This window comes from Trichechus manatus, unplaced genomic scaffold (assembly GCF_000243295.1).
Source record: "Trichechus manatus latirostris isolate Lorelei unplaced genomic scaffold, TriManLat1.0 scaffold00114, whole genome shotgun sequence".
In the NCBI taxonomy this organism is placed as follows: Eukaryota; Metazoa; Chordata; class Mammalia; order Sirenia; family Trichechidae; genus Trichechus; species Trichechus manatus.
Window position 1 is genome coordinate 6,077,490 of NW_004444050.1, and position 14,495 is coordinate 6,091,984.

Consider the following 14,495-nt stretch of genomic DNA (forward strand, 5'->3'; position numbering starts at 1 on the left):
GCTCTGACTGAAGCACATTTGAAGGTTCAAAAAGTAAATTAGCATAGAGTTTTAGCCTTGTAGATATATCAATAAATGTAACCTGTGCTTACAAAAATGTTTTTGTTATAACTAACTACAAGGATTTTTTTTTATAAAAAAATAAATTTATGCTGAAACACTAAACAAAAATTTTATAAACAGCCATTTTTGGTGTCACCCCTCTGACAGTGTCACCCGGTACAGTCCACATCCCATACAGTCCCCTAGTGATGCCACTGAGCATGCCCAACACTGAGCTGGTTTCAGCAAGGTTTAGAGAATTTAAATATTCTAATATTCTTATGGAGCATTTCACGAGGCATTAAAATATATTAGAAGTAGACACCATGAAGTAGCCTGGGCTTTAATTCAGTGGTCTGTGGCTTAATTTGCAGTCTTTGGATTTGTCTACAAATCTTGGGAATTCTAATGATTAGCGTGGTATTGTAGAAATGTAGCCTACATGTTTTATAGACTTCCACCCTGCTTAGTGATTTTACTAGAAACTGTGGGTTTTCAAGCATCCTTGTCACAAAGCGAGCCCTCAAACTTTGAGAATTATAAAATTAGTATATAGTCAGTACTAACTTTGATCATTGGCTATGGCCGCTTAGAAAAGGTGGTTTGTACTTTCCATTGGTAGCTCTATGTGAATCAAATGGCTACCAACAAATTTGCTCTAGTTAGGTAAATACCTCTGCATTTGAATGACTAGGTGAAGTGAGTTTTCTTTATAAAAATAGGGTTTGGTGGGTAATCAGAAGCCTCAAATGGCCAATGTATGTTCAAAACACACACACACGAAGTTTCCCACAAAACACTTGACAAAAATGGACAATTTAGAAAAATGTCTTATCTTTTTTTCCAGAACTTCTCTGGGGATTGGAGTAGGGGAGTCAGAAAAATAACAATTAACCATACGATAAGATGATAAAGGCAAAACAAAGAAACAAACCCCTTGTCATTGAGTCTATTCCAACTCATAGCGACCCTATTGGACAGAGAAGAGCTGCCCCATAGGGTTTCCAAGGAGCGTCTGGTGGATTATAACTGCTGACCTTTTGGTTAGCAGCCGTAGCATTTAATCACTACGCCATGAGGGTTTCCAAAACATTCTGTGCTTTGCCTCCGTTCTCGTTCACACAGGACCACAAGGGAATGAGTTTTCCAAATTTCAGGTTCCTTCCTTGCTGTTTTCACAGGGGATTGTACTGCTGCCTCCAGACCCCCCTTTCCAGCGTAGGAAGGAACCAGTTGCTGAGGCAACTTCCCAGCCCAATGCGCTGGGTCTCTACGCCCGACCCATAGGAGCAAGGGTAAGCAGATCGTAAAGCTCTGACTTGCACCTCATGCCCCTTTCATTAACCGAGGAGTCAGCTTTTGGAACTCGCAGATGCTCAAAAGGTGCGCAGCAACTCGGCTGACCAGTGGCTCTCGTGGCCAAAGGGTGGTGCTGTTCTTCTCTTCCAGGCCGTGCAGGCGGCCCTATCGACTGCACCTTCCCCTCTCGGCTCCAGAGAGCGCGCTTGAGGCGCCTGGCATGCAGGACTCTGCGAGAGTTCAGTGAGGGGGCGGAGCCAGGCTGAGTTGCCTAGCCAGGTCGGAATGCGGGGCGGGGCCGAGCCGAAGGGCGGGGCCGGACCAAGAGGCGGGACAGCAGGAAGCCGGCCGGCAGCAGTCTGAGCGCGGCGCTGGAGAAAAGTAGACGGGAGGTTCCTCCGACCCGCACGAGGCAGCCGGGCGGCGCCGTTACCCGCCGGCGGCTCGGAGCGAGCCGAGCTGCAGGAAAACAAGCGCGCCATACCACCATGATCCCTCTGGAGAAGACTGGCGCCGGCGACTCCTCCCCGGCCGCCGCCTCGGGCCCAGCTGTCCGGGGTGCGAGCGTGCTGCGCCGGCCGCCGCCGCAGGTCCGCGGGCTGCTGACCGAGATCCGCGCAGCCTTGCGCATCGAGCCCTTTCAGGACGCCTACACCCTAAGCCCTGGCCGGGAGCTGGGCAGGTGAGCGCGGGCGGGGCGGGCAGGGGGACCAGGGGCGGCGTGGGGGGCGAACCCAAGCCTCCCGCTGCGCCTCCATGCAGGCGAACCGGGCCGGGTGGGGACGCCTGGCCGATAAGTGCTGGTGTTGTCGGCGTTGCTGGTTGCGATAAGGCACGCTGTGACTTGGCACGGTCTTGGGTGCTGGCGGCGATTAGGGCAGCTGCGTCTCATCGCCTTCTACCCCGCCCGCCAGAACGAGTCCCCAAAGTCGGCCTGGCGTCCCAGGAGCACTGCGGTTTTAACTAAGTAGCGTCTGTGAGAAAGAGCCCCCAGCGGACTAGTCAAAAAGAGGAAGGACTCTAGGTTACCAGCAGTCTTGACATCTTCACGCCCTTTCGACCTCTCCAGTGTTTTACATGGTGATTTAAATAGAGGAACATGTTAGGTGTGAACCACGCTGCTTATATTTATCCCGGAGTAGCACATCTGAAAGGAATCTAGAGTCAGCTTTGTTTTTGCCCTTAAACTCCTCTGGATTTCTCCCTCTCCTTCTGTGGCTTTAATAAAATATAACACCAGTCGTGACAGCTTCCTTTGCACCAGAGCTGTGGTAACTTCTGTTAGCCGCCTTCTGCTGGCCTCATCATTTTAGTTTTGTTAGTTTTGTGCTATTTTAATTCGAAAATATTTAGGTCCCTGTGCCTAAAGTTCAGGTTGGCATCATTCATAGGCTCTTGGCGCTTTTCTCACTGTCTCTCCTCCGCTGGGAGCCCGCCCTTGTCATCTCCCTCCACCCCCATCCCTGTTTTGTGGGTGTGGAGGGGGCTTACAACTTGGCCTCTAGTTGAAATTGTAAAACGGGAAGGCTGTTTGGATACTTTACATTTCGTATGTTGAACAGGGGTGACATGGTGATTTCTATGAAGTTCCTTGAGGAGCGCTGGTGGCGCAGTAGTTAAGAGCTTGGCTGGTACCCAAAAGGTCGGCAGTTCGAATCCACCAGGCACTCTTTGGAAACCCTGTGGGGCAGTTCTACCCTGTCCGATAGGGTTGCTGTGAGTTGGAATCGACCTCACGCAGCAGGTTCCTCCTCAAGAACAGTTTGGAGAAGTTGGCAGACAGCAGTGGCTTTAGAGTCACACCTGACCTCGTGGTATCTCCGCCCTCCTGGCTCCGTGTGCATTTGAGCAGGGGACTTAGAGTCTCCAGCCTCACTTTTCTCCTCTGTAAAGTCCCTATAATGGCAGTGTTTACCTCCAGGACGGTTGTGAATATTTCATGCCTGTAAAGCGCATACCACTGGGCCTTGGAGGTAGCGTTCAATAAATGTTAGCTATTGCAAACATTTGTCATGGTTGCAAAATAGCACCGTGTTGTAATGGGGAAAGGGCCTGACAATTGTAATAGCCTTCAGCTTGGGTCTTGGAGGGGACTACCTTAAAATGTCGAATTTACTCCAAAAATGTTAGCGAAAGCAAAAACACCTTTCAGGAACAAGATTTTCCTTCAGTAAGCTAGCCACCAACTGAACATTCTGTGCACACCTTTTTGAAGTGTAACAAAAAAATAAAAGGCAAGGTGGGCCGCTGGCTGAGCTAGATATTCTAATTTGTCGAAATTCCAGAGATTTTGAAGTAACCCTGATTACTTGAAAAAAGGAAAACAAGGCTTTACATTATTCGGTTGAGTTGTCTAGCTTCATTCCATATAAAGGAAAACTGGTAATACAAACCGAAGTGTCTTCAGGTGGCAAGTACTGTCTTGTAGACTTTATAACAAACAATTTAATCTGAAAAAATGATTTGCACTCTACCAGGTGTTGTGGTACTAATTCCTCCAGGAATGTTCCTTTTAACTTTTGTTTTAAGCTCTATTATGAAATTAACTTGCCTATAAGGGTTTGTTTTTTAAAGTTGTGAGGTCTTCTACATACTTTTTCATGCATAAACTTCTTTACAGAAGGAAAAAATCCTGAAGCATTGAAATAATGCAAATTAGATACTTGATATCAAGAGTCTAAAACTGTGACATAAAATTACTGTGTTTTTCTCTTTGGTCCCCTTTTTCATCACGGGGGAGTTTAATGCAGTGGTTAAGAACATGGGCTTTGGAGTCAGAGAGTCTGGGATTGAGTCTTGGCGCTTTACTTACTACTCACATGGACTTGAGGACGTTACCTAACCACTGATTGCCTTGTAGAATTATCGAGAGAATTAAATAATATACCTCTATAGCCTTAAGGTTGTGCTTGGTATAAGGAGAAACACTCAATATAATTCATTGTGTAACTCAATGAATGTTATTTTACATGTAACCAAAAAGAAAAAATAAGACAACCTCAAAAAAGAAGCAGGAACTGTTTAGAAGTCTCAGGAAGTAAAAGCTCTGTTTTGTGTTATAAGCAGTCTTTGTTTAAGAATTGTAAGTTTGGCCCATTTATTATGGTTTTGACGTAATCAAATATGTTTATGCACAGTCCTTTCTCTGGTAAGATAGAAAAGTTGCCTGTTTTTACAACTGTTAACTCTGGTTGCATTTCTGATACAACTAATTGATCTCATACTGATATAGAACTTGCAGAATTACTTGTGTTATATTTTAGTGATGTGGGAGGAAAAACCAGAAGATCTATTCATTTTCTGTGGCCTTTCATATAGTAAAATGTGGAAGAGTGTAAAGAGTTAACTGTTCAGACACAGAAATTGATTTCTTTCATGAGTTACCATTATTTTATCTTATCAGAAATATAAAGCATTCGGTGAGATGGCTGTTCTAAGAGAATTTTTCAAATGGTCAGTATTGATTCCAGAGTAATGACAGGATGTGATGTTGATCATCTTAATAAGTCGGATTCTTTCATGTCTCCAGGGGAGTCCATAACAATGTAAATGTGGGTAAATATATGATGTAAAACTTTCTTTTATTGCTTAAAGCTCGACTTGTTATTTTTAAGGTTTATTACGTTTCTTTGGTCAGGATGTGTGCCAATGTAAACTGCATTAATGACTGCATTATTGAGGCACAGAAAAAATGACCTTGGGTTCTGAGAATTTTTTTCATGTTTACCCTTGAGTTTATTGATAATTTAGGAACAGAAAGATGTTTTTAGGAACTTAAAATTATACTAATTTCACATTAAATGATTTGCCTTACATGCATTTTTGTTATCTAGTCCTCAACTTTTTGACATAGTCATAATTCTGTCTTAAGAAGAAAAAAATTATTTTTTCACTTAAAAAAATTTTTTTTATTGTAAATATATAGGTAACAAAGCATTTGCCATTTCAGCAATGTTCACGTGTACAGTTCAGTGTGCAAAAAATTATTTTTAAGCCAGAAGAACATCCTTTGTGATAGTTTTTATATTATACTCAGTTGACTTTTTCTTTTGGGGAGGGAAAAAGATATACATACGAATTCCCTGCTGGAATAGGTGCTTCATAATTGTATAGGGCTTTACAGTTTTTGGTTTACAGTTTTACAGGAGCCCTTGTGGCACAGTGTTAAAGTGCTGGACTCAAAACCACCAGCAGCTCCACGGGAGAAAGACGGGGCAGTCTGCTTCAGTAGAGATTTACAGCCTTGGAAACCCTGTGGGGTCACTATGAGTCGGAATCAGCTCCACATTTTACAGTTTCACAAGTGCTTTCACATGCATTATCTCATTTACTTCTCACCACAAGCCCCTTTGGAAAGCCCAGTTTTTCAGATGAGAAAACCAAAACCAAGAAATTGAGTCTTGTGAGCAATGGCTGAGCTGGGACTTCTGACTTGGAGATAATTCCCATTATATCATAGATGTTTCCCAAAGAATGGTCTGTAGCTAATGCAATTTCCCATTGTTTTTATGAGAGGATATGTTAATGAGTTCCAAATTGGAACAGATCCTACCAAGCTTCAGTCTCATACAGTAGAGAGGGCTGTCCTATCTCATGCTCCTCAGAGCACTTAGGGTAACAGGGACAAGAAATGATTTTTATCAGACAACAATAGAAAGTTCAAGCTGAAGGGGACCCCGAGATAGGCATATTTCAGGAACTGTAGGTAATAGCTTGAGGTTTTGTACCTTACAACTCCTTAAGCATATGTCATAAATTATAAGCTATAATTTCTTTACAAATCAAGACTTGTTAAATAATATTCATGTAGAAACTGCCTTGTTTTAGGACAAAGATTATTTAAGATTTCTTGGCAGCTAGTTATTAGTTTGATGAATTACATTTACAAATAATTTTGGATGACCCAGTATTTCTGGATGGAGCAGAGGAAATTGGCTGTGTTTGTGGTTTAGCAGAAGTTACTTGGGAAGTATGGGTTCTGCTCTAAAGCATGTACTTCATGGTTTTAATTTCGAAAAGTCAGGCTTATAATGTTAAAATTAAAACCTTAATTCAAAATATGTAAAATTAAGAATTTAACAAATTTCAGCCTTGTTGCAAAACTATAAATTAAAAAACTATAAAATCTGATTATCAAACCAAATTCATCAGAAAGCTAAGTAGCTAGAGTGTCGATTCACGTATTCAGATAAGTAAGAAGGAACTAGATTTATTCAGGGAATTTATGCAAATTGTTCAAGTTGTTGCTGTGTGCGGTTAATCCACAGTGACCCTGCAGGACAGGGAAGAACTGTCCCGTAGGGTTTCCTAGGCTGAACCCTTTACAAGAGCAGATCACCAGGTCTTTTCTCCTGCAGAGCTACTGGTGAGTTCAAACCAGCAACCTTTTTCAGTTAGCACATTGTGCCACCAGGGCTCCTCTGCATCAAGTAAAGCAAAACCAAACCTGTTGCCATCGAGTTGATTCCGACTCATAGTGACCCTATAGGACAGAGTAGAACCGACCCAGAGGGTTTCCAAGGAGTGGCTGGTGGATTCGAACTGCCAACCTTTTGGTTAGCAGGCAAGCTCTTAACCACTGCACCACCAGGGCTCCATCAAGTAGAGTTTAAATTAGATCATTTCCACTATGCCTCTGTTCTATGATTATCTATGTACAAATCATTATTACTGATTATATCATAGCTCTCAAACTAGTGTCAAAAACAATAAAATAGCTACTGTTTCATGATTACTGATCATCTACTGAAAACCACGTTCGTTAGAGATGCAGTTTTGTTTGGTCTTTTGACTGCGAGGTTAGTGCCTTCAACCTCATTTTACAGATAAGGAATCCAAGGCTCAGAAAGGTTGAGTAAATTGTCGAAGATGACACATTTAGTTACTAGACAGAATTAAAACCAAGTCTAACTTTTAATGCCTTGCGTGCTCTTATCACGCTGGCTGATGTCTTATTTGAATGGGTTCACTGATTTTTTTCACCTAGGGTCAGCAGATTTTTTTTTGTTGTTTCCCTTGATCTTTTCAAAGGTAAGGGAGGCAGATGGAAACTATTCTAGGTCTTCTTGGATGGATGCAAGGCATCACTCCAGGGCTATTAAGCAAATATTTGTATGCAAAAGGCACTATATTAGGCCCCTGAAGTTATTCCCAAATGTAACAAATCAGTCACTGTCCCCTTTATAGACAAGATGACATGCCACAGGGGAAGATTAAGTGTCACAGGGGAAGAGCTTATGGGATAAATAGCATTTGAGCTGAGCCTTAAAGAATGGAGAGAATTTCAGTAGTAGTGATGAAAGATATCCCAGTCATTGGCAGTAAAACAAATAAGACACAGTGGCAGAAAATTCAGTGAAAGAGAGAATGGCAAGTAGTCCATTGTGGCTGGAATATTAAATTTCTACAAAGTTAAGTTGCTTTAAAACTTTTATTTAAGAATATACAAGGACAGTGTATATACCTTCAGTGTGCTCACTGGTAATGTTTGAGCACCCTCTGCAGGGTACTGTGAGATACAAAGATGAATAAGTAAGGTCTCTGCCCTCAAGGAACTCAAGTCCAGCTGGGGAGATAGTTAAAAGTACAACAAATTACAGTATGTCAGACTGAGATAAATAGTATAAGGAAGGCACAAACAAAGCAGTGTATTATAATCTAGAATCAAATGGAACCTCAGAGATCTTTCTTATTTTGCTTTATCTATATACTGTTCCAGTGAGCATCTACATTTTTTCTTTGCCTAAGTCTTCTATAGTCTGCTGTTTGCCTTTGTTTATAACCCAACATTTGAACTTAATTTTCAATCTATCCAGTAAATAGGATTCTTTTCACAGAGAAAGGCACCTCAGACTTCCTTTATGCAAAACCTAATACACTGTCCTTGCCCTAAAACCTATTATTCTTACAATCCTTATCTCAGCTGATGGTAGCACATTTACCCAGTAGCCCAGGCTAAATATCTAGAAGTCATCCTCGACTTCCATCTCTCTTTTCTCCCCTTATCTCTGCCTGCATCTTAATCTGTCAAGGAATACTAATAAATCTGCAGCTGAAATGTATTTTAAATGCACTCTCTCATCCCGTTCTCCACTGCAGCTACTTTAGTTTAGGCCCACTCCTTTGAGTTATTTTATTGGCTTCCCTGGTTCAAGTTATCACTTCCCAACATTATCAGAATTATGTTTTTTAAACAATTACCTTATTTTAAAAATTCTGATAGGTGCACATTTTTATCCTGTCGAAGCCAAACTCCTTAGCAAGTCATACCTACCAAGAAGTGCTCACTGTGCCTGCCGAAGCACTGTGTTAGATGAATACACCTAGTCTTCGTCCTTCGGGAGCTTGGAATGGTGGGTCCAACTCAGATGTCGCCTCCTCTTTTTAATAATTATTTGTTTTATGTCTTTCTTAACCCACCACCCCGGAATATGTTGTTCATCATTGAGTAGTTCAGAAGTATGATGTTAATTTTTTATATCCCCTAAAATGTTTGATGACCTAAGTGCTCTGTTTTGTGGGTAATAGTTTAATAGTAGATGACTGGGAAATGAATCAGTAGCTCAGAAAATTGTATCAACTATGTATTCCAAGAAGAATTCTGACTTTTAAGTCAACCAAAAAAACCGATGTGTTTAAGTACAACTTATGCTGTTTGAATTTCATCATTCCCAAGTCTGCAGCCCCTAGTGTCAGAAGAACATCCTTTCTTATGCTTTGTAGAGGACTTAGTAATACAAAGTTAAGAGCTAAGATAAAGTCACAGTCTTTACTGTGAAGCCATGGTTAACATGCATATTGGGGCCCTTTTTGGGGTCTGGAAGTCGCTGTAAGTTGGAATCGACTCCACAGCACCGAGTTGGGTTTTTTGTTTGATTGTTTTTTGATGATAGTGTAATGCTTCGTGTGTTCACTAGGACTCTGCACTTTGAATGCCGAATCTCACGTTTCTTTGAAGATTTGGCTCTCCAGAAAGAACAGTTCCCAGAAATCTCTATCTCCTTCTGACTCCTCCTTTAGTGGTTTTCAGGGTCCCCCTCCCATTGTGCCACTCATTTAGAGATGAAGATTGTATGCTTGTTTCCTCAAGCCTTTGTGGTCTGCTGTCTTCCTGTCAGTTTCAGTGGTCTGCAGCAGCAGAAGATTTAAGTTTTCCTCAGCACTGGATAGAGCAGGGGTCAGCAAACTACTGTGGCTGCCTGTTTTTGTATGGCTAGTGAGCTAACATGTTTTGCATCATTAACTGGTTGAAAAGAATAAAAAAAAAGAGCAATATTTACTAAAGTGAAAAATCATATGAAATTCACATTTCAGTGCCCATAAATAAAGTGTTTTTGGAACCCAGCCACACCCATTCATTTATGTATTGTCTGTGGCAGTGTTGAGTAGTTGCTGTATTTCCTGTCTGGCCCTTTACAGAGAAAGTATTTCCTGTCTGGCCCTTTACAGAGAGAGTTTTCCGACTCCCAGTATAGTGTATGATATGGTGGAAAGAAAAGAATAAACCTAAAGCAGTGAGAAATGCCTCCACAAAAACAAAAATGGTGTCAGAGTAGGCATTGGGGTGACAGGAGAGCCATGGGAACTGTGTTCTGGTGACCTAAAGAAATGGGCGACGGATGAGCCTGACAGCAGACAGAGAGTTTAGTAATGGCTACTACTAACCCGAAGGTTGGTGGTTCAAACCTACCCAGAGGAAAATGAGTTTATTAAAGAATCTTGGAATGGAGGCAACAACTTCTGATTTGTCATTTAAAAAAAAACAGTTCTATTTCTTCATGCTGTATAATGAAGGTAATGTAAGAGGCGACAGTTATAAGCTTCTTTCTTCTGGAATTCTCTCATAGTATATAGCACAGTGTCATCATTTCTGCATAGCCAGAATAAATTTTAAGTCTCTTCTATCCCTTCTCTTCAAAAAGTGATGAATAGTAACAGAAGATGGCATAAAAAAGCCATTTTTTCCTGCTCATTTGTAGCATCACAGCCAGTATTTTTACCATCACAGGGTACAATTTTCACTTTTTCCCCTTTAACACACTCTGTCATCTCTCTGAATTCAACATTATTCAAAACAAAAGTGCACACATTATCGCACAATCTGCATATACTTAGAAAGCCCCTGAAATTGAGTCAGTTCCTAACCCTCTGAGCAAGTGCTGAATTTATAGCCTTATCAAACTGAAGTAGAGCTTGAAAACCCCATGGAGCAACTCTGCTCTGCACACATGGCGTCGCCATGGGTCGTGATCGACTCAACAGCAACTAACAACAGTTCTGTTTGTAGGTCAGTGATGTATGTGAGTCCAGTTCTCTGTTTCCTGATCATTTGTCTTCCCATCTGGTCTTCAAAAATATACTTTCAGGCTAGATAATAAGTAGTATTTTACTGACTGCACAGTACTGTAATGCTTTGAATTTTAGGTGTGGCAACAATAAGCATTTATGTGTTTGATGTGGAAGTACTTTGAAGGCAGTTGAACTGAGTCATTTCTAATTTTACTAGGAACATGCTTGCTGTCAATTATATGTTAAGACTTCATTTTGTGATTAGTTTTTACAAATTAAATTTTCTCTTGAAACTTCCTAAAATGTAGGCACAAAAAAATCAATTATTAATTTTTTTTTTTTCTTAAAAGAATTCAAAGGTCATTAAGAAATTTTTAAAAAACTTGAAGGGGGGGTGTTAGTCTAATGATTTTGTGGGGATGAAAAAAAGGAAGTATTCGTCTGTGGTGAATATGTTTAGGTTTGATCTCCCCAGTATCTGTAGAAGACTTTCCTATTTCTACAAACAAAAAGAACTGTAATCTGAATAATGATTTTGTTAGGTAGATTGTTACCCAAACAGCCATAGGACTGTGCCTAAGGATTTATCATTCAGCTTTTTTATTACTGATGAGCAACAAAAATATAGAGGACATGAAAATCATATTTGTGGTTAACAGGAGCTAAGAAGGAAGACGTAACACTCAAAATTATGTCACTAGTCTAGACTACTGGGCCAAAACCTAGAAGTTAGAATTTCACTGGGCAAATTAATGCCTTACATTTAATTTTTTAAAGCCATTTTTAAAATATAGTTTGAGGATACGGCTTGACAAAGTCCATGAAGAGAAAGATCTAGATAGTTTATTTACCAGCCCAATATAAAATATGAAAAACTTAGTCGAGTTTTTTAAAAAGCAGTATTAAATTGTATTATGTCAAAGTGAGCAAAATAATAATCAGGTAACACTAACAATCATGGATCAGATTATACTTGGAGTACTTGCTTCAGATTTGGTTGGCATGTTTTAGGGGCAGTTCTGATGAGCCATATTTGTGAGGGGGTCAAAAAACCATATGGGTATGAAGAATGATTCATAATTAATTGGGAAAGGGAAGAGGAGGTGGCACTTAACAGATACTGATTAAAAAAAAAAAAAAAAAAACCATTGCCATTGAGTTGATTCCAACTCATAGTGACCCTGTAGCATAGAGTAGAACTACCCTATAGGGTTTCCAAGGCTGTAAATCTTTAGGGAACAGAATGCCGCATCTTTCTCCCGCAGAGCGGCTGATGGGTTCAAACCGCCAGCCTTTCATTTAGCAGCCGAGCACTTTAACCACTCTGCCACCAGGGCTTCTCTAAGATGATGATAGCTGTGTTCAAGTTTCTGATAGACTTGTCATGTGGGAGAGTGAGTGGATCTATTCTGTGCTGCTCAGCCAAGGACCCAGAACTACAGCCTTTCAGTTGAATTTATAGGAAATCAGGTTTAGGCTTGTAATGAAAACCTTAAAATAACATGCCTCCAGTAATGGAATAGACTACCTCACATTTAGAAGGAAGACATTTTGGCATTTGGCATTAGTTAAAAGCTGTATGATTTCTAAGTTGCCTTCTAGTCTAAATACCCCTTCCCTTGGATATTTTATGGGTGATTACTATCACAGCTTAATGATTTGTCTAATTGATATTTTATTGAGCACTTACTATGTAGCAAGTTCCATGCTAAGCAATTGACATGTATTATATACTTTTAATGCTCTCAGTAACCCTGTGAAGTAGATGCTGTTTGTGTTCCCGTTTTACAGATAAGGAAAATGAGACTTAATAAGATTAAATAAATTGCCCAAGGTTATGTGTCAAGTAAGCAGCAGAGGCACTTGTAGGACTCAAGCCCACCTCTGTCTTATGTTCCAGACCTCACACCCTTCATCAGTACACTATTCTGAGTCCCCTGTCTGACATGCTTGTTTATTTAGTGTAGTATGTTAAAATAATGCTTGTCATATCTATCTTTATAGGAAAATTAGACATTTCCAATTGATTTTGTAGTTGAAATGAGATAATATGAATGAAAACTCCAACTTTAATCATTTTGGAAAGTGATAATGTTCTTTAGAGTAAATGAGTGACAGTAAAATTCCTTATATTAGGAATTCTGATAACCCAATTTCTATTAAAAAGTCAAATGGTTTTTATAAGATTTATAAACGTGTAAATATGCACAAGATTAATTAAGTCATTTTATGTATCACTGTAAAAATACTAACTTTAATATTTAGTTATTCTCCATTTTAGAAGAATGACTATTTCAGACTTATAAATTATATTTTATTTGATTATAGATGTCTCCTATATAAACTCCAAAGTGGTATTGCTATTTTTGTGACTGAATATGATCTAAATTTAAATCTCCACCAATGGGTATTTGGAAATTTTATTAAGATTTACCATCTCTGGAAAGCTGTCAACTTTAACAATGAATGTTTTTATTTAATTCTAGGGGGAAATTTGCAGTGGTGAGGAAATGTATAAAAAAAGATTCTGGAAAAGAATTTGCAGCCAAGTTCATGAGAAAAAGAAGAAAAGGCCAAGATTGTCGGATGGAAATAATTCATGAAATTGCTGTACTTGAACTAGCACAGGACAATCCTTGGGTCATTAATTTACATGAAGTCTATGAGACGCCATCAGAAATGATCTTAGTTCTGGAATAGTAAGTACTGTTTTCCTTAAATTGACTTTCTTTGATAGTCTGTATAATCCTTTTACAGGACGCCACTCGCCTGTAATAATGTGGCAGGGCCTGAGTCTCCTTCATCTGTCCATCTTATTAATTGGACATGTTCCAAAGGACACGTGTATGTTAGATTTTCCATTTTCATTCTTTAATGAAATTGTTCTGATAATAGTATAAAGTTTTCTTATGTTCTTGTTAGAGGCATTCTTCAGAAGGTAAATGATAACATGAAATAATATTAAAAGGTATATTAAAACTTAGCCTTACATGTTCGTATAGTCTGAGTTAATATTTTCCTTTCTTTTAGAAACAGATGTCTTGATTCATACCATGTTTTCAATTTGATGAAGTAAGTAGGTATTAATCAGCCAATTATCTTTAGTAGAGCCTGGCGCAAGCAGGTTGCCATCGGCTGCTAATGTAAAGGTTGGCAGTTCGAACCTAACCAGTGGCTCCATGGAAGAAAGGCCTGGTGAGCTGCTTCCGTAAAGACTGTTGTTGTTAGTTGTTGTCAAGTCAGTTCCGACTCATAGCGACCCTGGGTGTTCAGGGTAGAGCTGCTTCATAGGGTTGTCTTGTCCATAAAGATTACGTCCAAGAAAGCCCAGTGGAGCAGTTCTACTCTGTAACACATGGCGTTGCCATGAGTCATGGGTCAACTCATGGCAGCTGACAACAACAAGAAGTAGGGACAGCACAGAATACAGCTCTGGAAAATTAAAGTTCTTTCTCATTGAGAAACCTTCTTTTCCTCTCTGCTTCCCCTGCCAAAGGAAAAGATTGATAGATTTGAGTACGTTAAAAACCTCAGTACATCAAAAAACACAAACAAAATAAAAGACAAACTCAGGGGAAAAGAGTTCTCATATGCAGTCAGTGAAAATGATTAAAATATCTTTAATATAACTAGATCTTACAAATCCATACAAAAACTTAAATCTCCCAGTTTAAAAAAAAAATGGACAAAAGACAACGAAGAGAAATTTCACACAGACACATAAATGTAAGTGAATACGGAGTCTTATAATAATTTTTATAATGAAAATAAAAAATAAGTTGCCATTTCCCCCTGTAAGATTGGTAAAGATTACAACGGTGATATTGGTTGAACCATCTCATTTATATTACATGTGGGAATATTAA

General features: G+C 39.7%; 1 protein-coding gene across 3 annotated transcripts in view; it reads left to right on the forward strand.

Annotated features, from left to right (window-relative positions):
* Positions 1-1,703: 1,703 nt before the first annotated feature.
* The window catches only part of STK17A (serine/threonine kinase 17a), a 39,927-nt gene continuing 27,135 nt past the window's right edge, over positions 1,704-14,495 (forward strand). For all 3 annotated transcript variants that reach the window (XM_004383963.2, XM_023738315.1, XM_023738316.1), the window contains exons 1-2: positions 1,704-2,023; positions 13,116-13,328. In XM_004383963.2, the coding sequence (XP_004384020.1) occupies positions 1,830-2,023; positions 13,116-13,328 (407 nt within the window). In that variant the 5' untranslated portion in view covers positions 1,704-1,829. The remainder of the gene's footprint in view (positions 2,024-13,115; positions 13,329-14,495) is intronic.